Source organism: Eriocheir sinensis, chromosome 51, assembly GCF_024679095.1.
Source record: "Eriocheir sinensis breed Jianghai 21 chromosome 51, ASM2467909v1, whole genome shotgun sequence".
NCBI lineage: Eukaryota > Metazoa > Arthropoda > Malacostraca > Decapoda > Varunidae > Eriocheir > Eriocheir sinensis.
In genome coordinates this window covers 3571460-3584755 of record NC_066559.1, presented here as the reverse complement: position 1 = coordinate 3584755, position 13296 = coordinate 3571460, and the positions used below count along the sequence as shown (strand labels likewise).

The 13296-nt window shown below is 47.9% G+C and overlaps 1 protein-coding gene across 2 annotated transcripts in view; it reads left to right on the top strand.

Annotated features, from left to right (window-relative positions):
- LOC126982554 (aquaporin AQPAn.G-like) overlaps positions 1-13296 on the top strand; it is a 47501-nt gene that overhangs the window by 21883 nt on the left and 12322 nt on the right. For both annotated transcript variants that reach the window (XM_050834702.1, XM_050834703.1), the window contains exons 3-4: positions 9511-9720; positions 12640-12720. In XM_050834702.1, coding sequence (XP_050690659.1) covers positions 9511-9720; positions 12640-12720 — 291 coding nt within the window. The remainder of the gene's footprint in view (positions 1-9510; positions 9721-12639; positions 12721-13296) is intronic.

Below are 13296 nucleotides of genomic sequence, written 5' to 3'. Positions count from 1 at the left end.
GAGAGAGAGAGAGAGAGAGAGAGAGAGAGAGAGAGAGAGAGAGAGAGAGAGAGAGATAAGCGGCTGGGTGGGTGGCGGAAAAGCGGTTGGAGATATTAACAACAGACAGAAATTTTGGCCACAAGTATTGCAGCAAATCTTCGGCTTGGCACAGGTCGAGAGAGAGAGAGAGAGAGAGAGAGAGAGAGAGAGAGAGAGAGAGAGAGAGAGGGCGGGACGAGAGGAAAAAACAATCTGACGAAGTATTTACTAGCGCGGAAAAAGTAAGAGGAGAGTGAAAGTGAGAGTAGGCTATTAAAGGTAACATCAACTTGGGATAATATCAATGAGCATCAATAAACTTCGAACGTACAAAGCTAATTGCAAACGTTGACAGATTGCGAACGTAGTATTAAAAAGCCATCAAATCGGAAGTGTACGAAAGAAAAATAAAATAGAGAAAGAAGTAAGAGGAAGCATAAAAGAAGGAGGAAGGAGAGAGAGAAGAAACAGGAAAACAGATGCAGAAAAAGTGGAATAGAAGGAAAATGAGAGTAATGAGAGGGAGTAGAAAGGGGGAGAAGGGAGAAGTTGGGGAGAGTGAGAGCAGAGGGGAGAGAGAGGTAGAAGAGGAGACGTAGGAGGGAAAAAAATAAGTTAGAACTATAATGGAAGAAAATGGAAGACGAAGGAAGAGGAGTATGATAAATAAAGTAAAAAAGAAGTAGAATGAGATATAAAGAGAGATGAAGGAAATAAAAAGGAACTATAAGAGAAGAAAGAAGAGAAGGAGGAAGAAAGTATACAGAGAGAAGCAGAATAAAAAAAGAGAGAGGAGGAAGAAGAGGTTTAGGAGGAAGAAAGTAAATATAAAGAAATAGAATGACAGAAAGGCAGAAGAAAGAAAACGAGGAGGAGGAGAAGAAAATAAATAAACACGAAAAAAAAGGAAGGATGAGAAATACCGTAGAGAGAGAGAGAGAGAGAGAGAGAGAGAGAGAGAGAGAGAGAGAGCGTGGGAGGGAATGGGTGAGTGTGTGTGTGGGTGTGTGCGTGAGTGTGTGTGGGTGTGTGTGGGTGAGGGAGAGGTGCTGGGTGTGGGGGCGACTTTATCAGATAATGGGAGATGTAATTATGATGCTGTGTGATGGTAATTTATGGGAGAGATTAGCGGGTTAGTGAGAAGAAGGGCGCGTGCTGTGTGTGTGTATGTGTGTGTGATAGAAGGATGTATTATAGATGGGGCGCGCAACCTTTCCCAAGATGAGACTTCGCGGGCAGGAGTGATAAACGAGAACCACAAAGTAAATACGTTAAGTGAAAGCTGAGAAACATACAGATCAGGGAGACAATTGGTGCTGGTTGCCATGAAGAAATGTTTCAATGTCCGACTCGGTGGATGAGGTGGACAACAGAATAATGTCGTTGAGGTGGAGGTCTGGGAGATGGGAGGGAAATCGAGACTTCGTGTCCTTCATTTTGGAGAAGAGCAGCTCACAACAGTAGATACAACAAGGCAAGGAAAATACGCAAACTTGACATCAGACAGCAGAGCACATCTAAACCTCAACCTTGAAGACATTGATGTGTGCGAGCATGTCTGTCAGGAGGCCCCAAGATAAGACAGCTTCAGCCTGTCTTTCTTTGGTTAGTCAGTCGTATAAATGTTTGTGAAAGACGAAAAGAAACACAAGCAACTAATTATCTTCAAAGCTGACCTCATCTCGCCGCCACCAGGATGTTTTATGAGAAAGAGGAAAAGAAGGACGAGAAAATGTCTATAAGAATTGGTTTAAGTAGCAATGAGGTGTCAATCGTGGATGAGATACTACTTGGCAATGGGTCGCTAGAGGAAAGAGCCGGGGAGGACGGGGAGGGTGAGGCAGGTGGCGAGGAGGAGGAAAGTGAAAGGGAGATGGAGGGGAAGGGTGAGGGAGGTGGCGAGGAGGAGGAAAGTGAAAGGGAGATGGAAGGGAAAGGAAAAGAGACTGGAGGTGATGAAGGAAGGGGAAAACAGAAAGGAGGAAGCATTGCAGAAGGAACGGAGAAATAAAGAGAGAAGGAGGATGAAAGACAGGAGGGGAAGGAGGAGAATTTGGAGGAGCAGAAGAAGAGGAAAAAGGAGGAAAGAGACGAGGAAGAAGAGAGAAAAGAAAAAAAAACGAGGGGAATGAGTTTGTTTTGAAGGAAAGTGAATGAAAAAGAGAAGAGAAGAGGAAGGAGAGGGATGGAGGAGAAAAAAAAAGAGGAGGAGGAGGAGGAAAGAGACAAGAAGAGGAGAAAGCAATATAAGGAATGCTGATTTGCTTTGAGGTAGAATGGAAGAAAAAAAGAAGAAGAGGAGAGGAAGGGGGAGAGAGTGGAGGATTTGAAGAAGAGGAAGAAGAGGGGGAGGAGGAAAGAGCAGAGAAGGAGAAGGAGATAAAAAAAGAAACACGAGGGGAGTTGGGTTGCTTTGCTTGACGTGGAAAGGGTGGGAGGGCAGGAGGGGAGAGAGGGGGGGGGGTAAGGCGTGGGTGGAAATGATGAAGGGACGAGGCAGAGTGACGAGGGGAGTGAGGGGTGAGGGGAGAGAGCGAGGGTGTCAGGGGGGGAGAGGTGGAAGAAGGGGGGAGGTGGCGGAGAAGTGTGAGGAGGAATGGGAGTGACAAAGGGAGGAAAAGGGGAGTGGAGAAGATTTAAAGGGAATTAGGGAGATGGAGGAGAGAGAGAGGAGAAGAGAGAGGAGAATGAAGAGAGAGAGAGAGAGAGAGAGAGAGAGAGAGAGAGAGAGAGAGAGAGAGAGAGAGAGAGAGAGAGAGAGAGAGAGAGAGAGAGAGAGAGAGAGAGAGAGAGAGAGAGAGAGAGAGAGAGAGAGAGAGAGAGAGAGAGAGATATGACATGCTTATTGACACACATGAGACTAGAGTGAGGAGGGGAGGAGGAGGAGGAGGAGGAGGAGTAGGGTAGGAAAGGAGGAAGAGGAAGATAGGAAAAGAAGGCAAAATAAAGGGAATGCGATGTCAAGGGGCGGGAGGATGAGACAGGTATCTATATATATAAAATAGAGGAGGTGATAAGACTGTGATAGAACGTCCGATAAGACCAGTAGGAGGCTGCCGCAGGTCTTGAAGAATGTGGGTTATCTCTGGAGACGGACACAGGTACTATCGGTCAACAGATGTCAATCATCAACAGGGAGATGGAGGGGAAAGGAAAAGAGATTGGAGGTGATGAAGGAGAGGGAATACAGAAAGGAAGAAGCATTGAAGAAGAAAGGGAGAAATAAAGACAGGAGGAGGATGAAAGACACGATGATTTGGCAGAGTTTGCGTTAGAGGAGTTCCGTTTTCTTATACATAAATACGATAATTACAAGGGCGGGAGGGAGACAGGAGTGAGCAGGTGAGGACTGAAGATTGATTAAGAACGAACAAGCAGAAGAACAGGTCAAGAAGTGTGGGTGAATCAGAGACAGACACAGGTATTGGTCAACAGATGAGGGTAAATAAACAACAACAACGGACAGACACAAGAAAAGGTCTAACAGGTGAGAAGTAATCAAGAACAGGTAGACAATAGTATGGGTTAGCAGGTGAGGCCAGAAAAGACAAACACAAGAAGCACAACTCAAACACGTGAGGATTAGTCGTGTAGAGACAGACAAAAGTACAGGTTAACAGGTGAAGATTAATCAAGAACAGGTAGGCGAAAATACAGGTCAACAGGTATGGGTTAATTAAAAACAAAACAAAAAAACAGGCAGTGATGACTAAGGGGAGGCGATGGCTGAGTGGTTAGCGTGCCGGCGCCGGGACCAGAACCTGCCCGCCGCCACAAACTGGGATTTTTCAGTCGCCGTCGAGTGTCGGCATCCTGCTGTCCTGAAGACCTCCTATCAACCCGGACTCTAGATTCTCTCTCTAAAAGAAAGGCTTAGAGATGAGCTCCGGGTGGCAGCACGAGTCCAGCAAGATGGCGCCTCTATAAGCACTTGCCTGCGCCATAACGGGCTGGACCCGACTATCAGGCCCCGTCAAGAAAGCCTACCGGCGCCATAGGCCGAACAGTAAAGCAAAACACATACACACAAAAAAACAATAAAAAACACGAGTGGAATGGTGGAATGCTTTAGTGTCGTGAGATGCCTATTCATATTTTTAATCTATCTAGTTTTCTGAGATCTCTGAACACAACTTATTTGGTTTATTAAGTTCATTCAATCTGGAAGAAAAATATTGTGCTCATTCAGTCAAGAAAAATATTGTGCTCATTCAGTCAAGAAAAATATTGTGCTCATTCAGTCAAGAAAAATATTGTGCTCATTCAGTCAAGAAAAATATTGTGCTCATTCAGTCAAGAAAAATATTGTGCTCATTCAGTCAAGAAAAATATTGTGCTCATTCAGTCAAGAAAAATATTGTGCTAATTCAGTCAAGAAAAATATTGTGCTCATTCAGTCAAGAAAAATATTGTGCTCATTCAGTCAAGAAAAATCACGTTTGCGTTGACAGAGTAAGGTGGAAATGTATTTTATTATCCGAAGACTTTTGCTGAATACATTACGATTATAAAATTCCTTACACAATCTATCCATCTTCATCTTCCTTCTTGACTGGCGATCTCTATATTAACTACGTCAAAATCACTCTGCGTTTCTCTGAGTTTTTCTATTTTTTACAGTCTTTCGTCATCTCTGTCAAGGCAAAGTTACGTGGCATTCCTTCAAGTCCTCACAGAATCTATTTACCTTCGTGTTCCTTCTTCTATACGCTAAGTCAAAACCATGTTGCGTTTTTCTGTCCTTACGCATCTATCCATTTTGGTCTTTCTTCACGTGTGACGATGTATTTATTAAGGAGATGAAGGCCTCTAATGTATTTAAGTCGAGGAGAGAACACTGTGTCATCTTGAATACGTTATTACCCATATTTTAGGAGCAGTAAGTAGCGGGATTTTTTTTTCATTACTTTTTTACGGCCTTGCACTGTCTCCTCTGCTGTTAAAAAGAAAAAGAATATTAATGGAGCGAGTTATAGTTACATTCGCATAATTTTATCTGCCTCATCCCTTTTTTCCTGTCATCCCATCCTCTGAGACGACCTCCTGTCTTTCACCTCGCCATCTCCTCCCCTACACCATGCTGCTCCTTGCCTATATGCCTCTCCCTCTACCCTCCCTACGTGCCGTTTCCCCTGCCTTAGCCCCTTGCCCTTCCCTGTTTTCCCCTATCCCTCCCCCATACCTTCCCAATACCGTCCCCTGCTCTCTCCTATATAGTATACCTCCACCTGCCCTTCCATGCCACCCCCCTGCTTTACCTCGAGCCCCCTGACTATCCCCCCTATATAGCGTCCCCCTGCCGCCACCCATATCTCCCCCTGCTCTCCTCTGTATCTCCTCCCTGCTCTCCCCTGTTGCTCTCCCCTATACCTCCCCTCCTCCTTTCCCAATGCTACACTCCCCCTCCGTCCCGTCCACTCTTCCTCCTCCATGCTCTTCTCCCCGTCTTCCACCCCTCCAAACAACTCCGTCTCCCCTTCCCCTTTCCCCTTCACCTCCCCCCCCATCCCCCTCCCCCCTCAACAGGTCACACCAAAGAGGAGGTTCAGGATGGCACTTGAAGAAATTCGTGGCCATAATTTACAGCCTCTTAGCAGTATTTTTTCTCCCTCTCACTCTTTTCGCTCGGTCATCAAGACGCATTCTGGGTCACTGGGGCCTAAGGGTTTGGATTTTACGGGATATTCTCTTTGAGGAGGGAAGAACCCGCTTATATATTTATTTTTTTATCGAGATCGTATTTCCTGGTTTTGAGTTCATATCGTTAGCAAAAGAAAAGAAAAAGGCGCAGAAAACATTACATTCAAGTATGGAAAAAAGGTAAAATATATCTTCTCTGCGGCAACAAACTTACAAACAAACAAATGATCAAGCAACCTTTGTTCACTAGTAATTAAGCCTTAATTAAATGGTAACTTAGGCAACCTTCAACGAAATCTAACCCTTTAAATAGCAGCCAAACATCCTTTATTTTTTTATCTAAACCCCTTAAATGGTATTCCGTGATGCAGCGGCTAGCACGCCTACCTAAGAATTCACGGGCGCTCGATTCCCGACCTGGGTATTTGTGGGTAGTCAGCGCGCAGCCCAGCCTGATGTTCATCCTTTCTTCCGGGATGGTCGATAAATGGGTACCTGGGGAAGGTAAACTGTGGTAACCTGGAAAAGTTGGAAAGTTTCGTTTAGTCGGCACAACATCTGTGGTCATATGCCGGAGAGAGACAAAAGGGGAAGTAATTATAGGTGAAGGGACACAACCCCCGATTAATACCTGGTACCCATTCACTGCTGGGTGGACAGGGGCGTAGGGTATCGGAAAAGCCGCCCAAATTTTTCCACTCCGCCCGGGAATCGAACCCGGGCCGAGTGTGCTAACCACTGCATCACGAAGCACCCGAGAAAGAATAGGAGAAGGAGGAAGAGGATGTCACACTGGCCCTGTTTCCCGGGGTAATGGGTTATTTCCCGCCACAGGCTCATAGGCGCATGTGACGGAGATGAGCACCGAGGCCAAGCGAAATTTCAGCGCATTCCCCCAACCGAGGCTACCTTATCTTAACCTCTCTTACAGTGTAGCTCAACCTTCCTTAAATGGTAATCTGACCCTGACCTAATCCCTTTAATGGTATTTTAACCTCCCTGCATGATAAGCTACTAACCCTTAAATATGCCAATCCCCCTTTAATGGTAAAATAGCCCTCTAGTAAATAGTAACCTACCTCCCATTATTGATCATCTGAGCCATTGTTTTCTCTCTCTCTCTCTCTCTCTCTCTCTCTCTCTCTCTCTCTCTCTCTCTCTCTCTCTCTCTCTCTCTCTCTCTCTCTCTCTCTCACCCTTATCAGCGCGCCAGTACCAATAGGACCAAATGTCTTGTTTATAATGAAGAGACGCGATCAAGTGTATCCTTACTCTCTTATAGTCTTGTGTTGTCGATTTAGTTCAGTCCCCGTGATCGACTGTACCCTCTGGTCGTAGGTCCCTCCCTCTCCCTTCCCCCCGCTCCCTCTCTTTCTCATTCTCCCTTAAACGGTACTGTAACAACACCTAAACATCCAGGCACTGTACATAATAAAACAAAAACAAATTAAAAAGGTACTTAAGTAACTCCCTGCGGCGGTCCACACATCACCTTCTGAATGACTTTCGCAGGAATTTTCAAGCGTCGCATTAGTTAGTCTTCCTCAACAATACTGCGGCTGATATGTTTTTATTTTCACCCGTTTTCCAAGGCGTGGTTAGTGGGTTTTGTTGCTTTTTATATATAACTTTTTTTTACGACTGAGTTTTTAATATTATGTCGACTTAACTCCGTGAAAACCCAACACCTTTAGCTAAAACCACGACCCCCAAAAAGTAGAATTAAAAAGCCGAACAAATGACATAACTATCACTAAATACGAATATGACGTTAACATAAATATTTGGCTTCTTCTTAGTCCATCACCGAACTCCTAAGACAAACTCCATCATTTCGTCATCTTCAAGCATTCTGTATATACACGTTTCTTGTCAATATTTTCAGTCATCTATTTGAGTCCATGCTGAGTGGTGAAGGCCTGGTGGGGTGGGGGAGGGGAGGGGAGGGGGGGAAGAGGGGGGAGGGGAGGGAGGGGAAGAAAGAGAGGAAGCAGGAGGGGGAAAAAGGACAAGGAGAAGAGGGAAGAGAAGAGGACAAGAGAGGTTAGGGGACAGTGGGGAGGGAAAGGAAAAGGGGAAGGAGGAGGTTGGGGGGGGGGGGGAGCTGGGCTGGGACGGGGGGTGGAGGGGGGGGGTGGTGTAAGGGGAGGACTGGGGAGGGGGATGGGGGGTGGGGAGGGGAAGGGGAAGGGAAGATGGAAGGAAAGAAAGAAGTGAGGGGGTGAAGGGAGGGTGTGGGGGGGGTGAGGGGAGGGGGGCTAGGAAAAGGATGCTGGGAAGGGGGAGGGGGGAAGAGGATAGGTGGGGGAAAAGGATGTGGGAAGGGGGAAAGGAGGAGGAGGGAGGGTGGGTGGGTGGCTGGGGAGAATGCTTGAAAAGGAGAAGAAGGGGAGAGGGAGGTGTGAGGGGAGGTGGGTGAGGGGGGGGGAGGAGAGAGGAGAGAGGAAACAAGGAGGGAGGAGAGAAGAGAGAACGAGAGGAGGAGAAGAGGAAGCAGGAGGAGAGAAGGAGGAGGAGTTGAAAGAAGGTTGGTGGGGTGATGGAGGGAAGAAGAGGAGGCGGGGAGTAACGGTACGAAGGGGGAGAAAAAAAAAACATACTAGGGGAAGAGGAAAGGGTATGATTCCATTCTGTACTGACGCAGCACATTCTGAAGGAGGGGTGCTTGATGGGTAGGGTGGGGGGGGGGATAGAGGCTATGGGGAGGAAGAATGGTGGGGAGAAATAAAAAAAAGTTACTAGAAGAGGAAGGGGAGGGGAGAGGAAGGAGGAAAGAGGAGGAGGGCACTAAAGAGGGAGGGAAGGGAGAGGATGTGAGAGGGTGAGAGGTGCCAGGGAGGGAGGAGGATGTGAGAGGGTGAGAGGTGCCAGGAAGGGGAGAGGGAGGAGTAGGAGGAGGACACTGGGGAGGAATGATAGAGGGGAGAAATAAGGATAAAAGTTACTAGAAGAGAAAGGGAGGGGAGAGGAAGAAGAGGAGGAGGAGGGCAGTAGAGAGGGAGAGGGAAGGAGATGGTATGAGAGGAGAAGGAAGGGTGGAAAAGAAGGGAGTAGGGAGGGAGGAGGTTACTGGAGGGGGAGGGGGGGCGCGGTGGGGTGATGAAAGACTCCACACGTGTAAATAAGAAAATAAAATCCCAAGAGGTCCTCAGCGCCTCCCCTTAATAGTTTTATAGACTGCAAAGTACATAACTGCGCGGAGGAGGAGGAGGAGGAGGAGGAGGAGGAGGAGGTTTACGTGAAGAGCGTGACAAAACTCTCCTCGTAAGTGTTATATGAAGCAAGAACACACACACACACACACACTCACACATACACACACACACACACACACACCTACTCCCCCCTCCCTTCCCCCAACCAACAATTAACTACATCCATTCCCAGACATGATATCCCCATGTCCCCAAATAATCCCTCTTATCAGCGTATAGCAGTGTATACCAGTAGGATCCAATGCCTTGTTTATAATGAAGAGATACGATCAAGTGCTTCCTCATGTTCCCAAGTCCTGTGTTGGCGACCTAGCTAAGTCCCCGTGGTCAACTGTACCCTCTGTGTGTGTGTGTGTGTGTGTGTGTGTGTGTGTGTGTGTGTGTGTGTGTGTGTGTGTGTTTTAGTTTATCACGTCATTTGGCCCTTATAGTATTCTGCAGACAATAAACATTGGCTGCTTGTGTTCGTACGTGTGTCTGTGTTTCAGGCATTACACCGGTCACCACGCGTCCAACCCCAGAAGGAAAAATACGGACGATAAACATAGAAGAAAAAGAAAAGAGCGACACTAGCACCAAGAATCAACATGGACACACTGGCTGCGTATGGTAATTTTTCGTTTGTCTGTTTCAGGGCATCACTCCGGAGGCCAACCAGGGGAATCTGGGAATGACGATGCTGGGCGAGGGCGTTAACCAGGGCCAGGCCTTCGGCGTGGAGGTCCTCATGACCTTCATTCTCGTGCTGACGATCTTCGGCGTGTGTGACGAGCATCGCGGCGACATCAAGGGTTCGGCGCCGCTAGCCATCGGCCTCGCTGTCACCTGCGCCCATCTTGCTGCCGTAAGTGACAATGGCGGTGGTAGGCAACACGAAGAAGCATATTGCCGTAGTGACGATCCGATGGTGGAGAACACGGAGGGCCGTGCTCTTAAACATTTCGGCGCCAAGCACACCTATTTGACAAGGCTCTAGTAGGTGTTTTGGGCATTTCCAGTAGTAGTTTTATGACCCTGATCGTAGTTTGACTATTCTTCTGTACAATGAAAGTGAAAAACTCTCACGAACACCCGATTAATCTACTTCTCGGTCTTTGGAAATAGTTGATGTGAGGCGGAAGTCTAAAATTACTGACCGGAGAAACAGATTGCCGAATGTGACAATGGCGATGGCAGAAAACAAGAAGAAAGAAATTGCCGAGGTGAAATGACGATAAAGACGCTGGGGATAACACGAAGAATATAAGTAACACTACACCTAGTTTCTCAAGACTTAAACATACTAATTTTTCCCAGTATACACATCATATGCTTACACTCCTGGCGCCAAAGTCTCGAGTCAAGGGCCGAGTGTGACCTTTTCAAGCATTTAAACTACAAACGGTTTTCCTCGCTAAACGCCGCACGCTGCCACTTGGCCCAGGCAGGATTACCCCATCAAGAGGTTGCGTCCTTGGGCCACCACGAGGAGGGGAAGGGGAGGAGGAGGTGAAGCGTAAGGAGCGGTGATTTATGGCTGGTAAGGGTTAAGGAGACGCGGCGAGGAGTAAGCGAGTGGTGGTAATGGTGGGAAAAATGAGTGTGGGTTGTGGGGCTCCCCGGCGTCGGCGTCTTGTGCAGGGGGCTTGGCTTGGCGACGCGGCCCGTTAGAGTTCAGCATTCGGCTCGGTTTAGGTTAGGCTAGTTAAAGTTAGGATTGGATGGGTTAGATTGAATGTTAAGTTACAAAAGTACATTATGGCAGGCGATACACTGAGAATAATGAAAAGAGGATTACGTAGTTAGTTAGTGAGCTACGATCCACGGCTCAGGGACTCAGGGCGGTGCCAATCTCGCAGACACTTCGGGAATATGCTGTCGGGATAGGCGTGAGGACGGTGAGGGCAAGGAGTTAAGGGATTCTGAAGTGATAACAGGACTCAGGTGGGAGCGGTGACAACAGGTAGGGGTGTTCAGGTATCCCATGACGTGACAACAGCTGAGGACGGTGAGGGCGGGAGGGGTGTTTAGCAATTCTTAAATGATAGCGGGACTCAGGTGGGGATGGTGATAACAGGTATGGGTGTTCAGGTATCCCATCACAAAACAACAGGTGTGGGGGTGGGATGGCAGAGGCAGGGGCGGTGTTCAGGCACTATCATGATGCGCCAAACAAGAATCGCACTCCTAGGATGTTGTATGGCAGGGTCCTCGGTGCTCCACACATCTTTTTATCCACGGGAGGCTTCTGGCCCGGCTGAAAGAAGCCATCTGTATCAGTTGCCGTTAGTTAAGGCGTGAGCAGCTGCGGTAGTCTGCTTCCGTGGGAGGTGGACGCTTACCACCCAACGAAGGTCATGACTTAAGTTCAGTAGTCTGCTTCCGTGGGAGGTGGACGCTTACCACCCAACGACGGTCATGACTTAAGTTCACTGGGTCCCATCACATTGTGGCATCATAGGGAACGAGATAGTTAAGGAGTCCATAGGTGCGGTAGTCTGCTTTCGTCAGGCGTGAGGGGCGGATCCTCACCCCAAAACGACGGTCATGGATTAAGTTCTCTGGGTTCCTTTTCATTATGGTATCGTGGAGAAGTAGACGACTGCCCGGATGCATATTCCTTGTCTCTATGGGTATGTGGTCCCAGATTTAAGACGCTCGGGTGTATAGCTCCGAAACTAACCACGGGATGTACTTGAAAAATTACCATTAAAGACTTATTCCAATCAGTACCTAACAGAACCTAACCTAACGTAACCTGCCCTGTTCAAGAGTGGGCGCCAAGTACACGAAGAGATAAAGGGAATACGCTGCCTGGATGGATGACGAGGCAAAGGGAATTGACAGAATGAGTGTATACATGTCCTGTCCGTATAGGCTCCTTCGGCAGTCCAGCGATGCAGACACCACGAGAGTACATGACAGTTCCGCGACACTTCCCGGTCTCTCTTTTTTTTATGTATTTGCCTTTGCTCCTGACCTGTTTCCTGCACTGTAAAAAAAGGAGGCGCGAAGAAACGTGGCTGAAACAAACAGATGAAACCGCTTTGAACGTCACTGCCCCCTCCTGCAAAACATGTCCGGGAAATCCTCGTAATTATAAGGCCATGTTCCATTTTCTTGTCTGCAGCGGTCTTACAGGTGACTGCTGGTTTCCTCTGTACGCATAAGGCCATGGCAAGCTTCTTCATGCATATCATTTTACTCTCTATATCAAAACTTTGTGATTTTGTATTTTTACGCTTCAAGTAGTATGTCTCCTCCCTGTTATCATGTCATTGTCTTATTTAATTCATCTAACACAAATTCTCCCTGACGCGCGACTTTCATGTTTCAAATTTAGAGCAATATCACGTCCTGGTTGTACTGGTCCGCATTGTTGTCTCAGAGGTGCAAATGCCGCGCGCCTTTTCCCCTTCCTGCGTGTTATATTTTTACTTAGGTCAGCAGATGTGTAAATTAGCATGCCTCACCACCACCACCATCACCACCACCACCAGTACCACTCCTCACCCTCCTTCCCTCTCCACAAACCACCATCACCACCACCACCACCACCACCACGCCTCAACACCCCCCACCCCCTCCTTCCCACTCCACAAACCACCATCGTCACCACCACCACCACTCCTCAACTACTCCCTCCTTCTCCACTTATCACCACCATTTTCACCACCACTACCACCACCCCTCCCTCTCCACATGTCACCACCACCATTGTCACCACCACCATCGTCACCACCACCACCACCACCACCACTCCTCACCCCCTTCCTCTCCACAGATTCCTTACACCGGCGCCGCCATGAACCCCGCCCGTTCCTTCGGCCCCGCCGTTGTCACCGGCATCTGGGAAGACCACTGGGTGAGTCTTTACCGCAGCCCCTCCCTCAGACACACCCCACCTCTCTCTCTCTCTCTCGTCCCCCCATATCTCCCCCACAACCTCTCTTTCGTTTGCCGCCCCCCACAGCCGCCAGCCTCGTCCTTCCATTGCCTCGCCGCAGCCCCCCCTCTCCATGTCCTTCCCACACCACCGTGCTGTCAACGTTGTCCATTCGTCAGCTTCATGTTCCTTTGGCTTCTGTCACGTCTTACACGGTCAGAGCTAACTAACATGTTTGCTTCGCTAACCGCTACTTCACTAAAAAGGTAGCTTCGTTGACGCTATACGGCTAACCCACTATACACATATAGCGGGAGCAAATGCTAACAGCTACTACTATTGTATGCTTATAGCTTTGATTACTGATTTTGCTCTAATGTTAAACCCTTAACAAAAGAAACTCAGATGACGGTGTACATATATGATAAAATTAACACATGAAAGTTTACACATACGGTATGTATAACATAGGCAGCGAGTTCTAATAAAAATCGCCTGCACTACTAACGGGCGGGGGCCGTCCACCAGGCCCATCGAGAGCTCACCGGCGCTCTA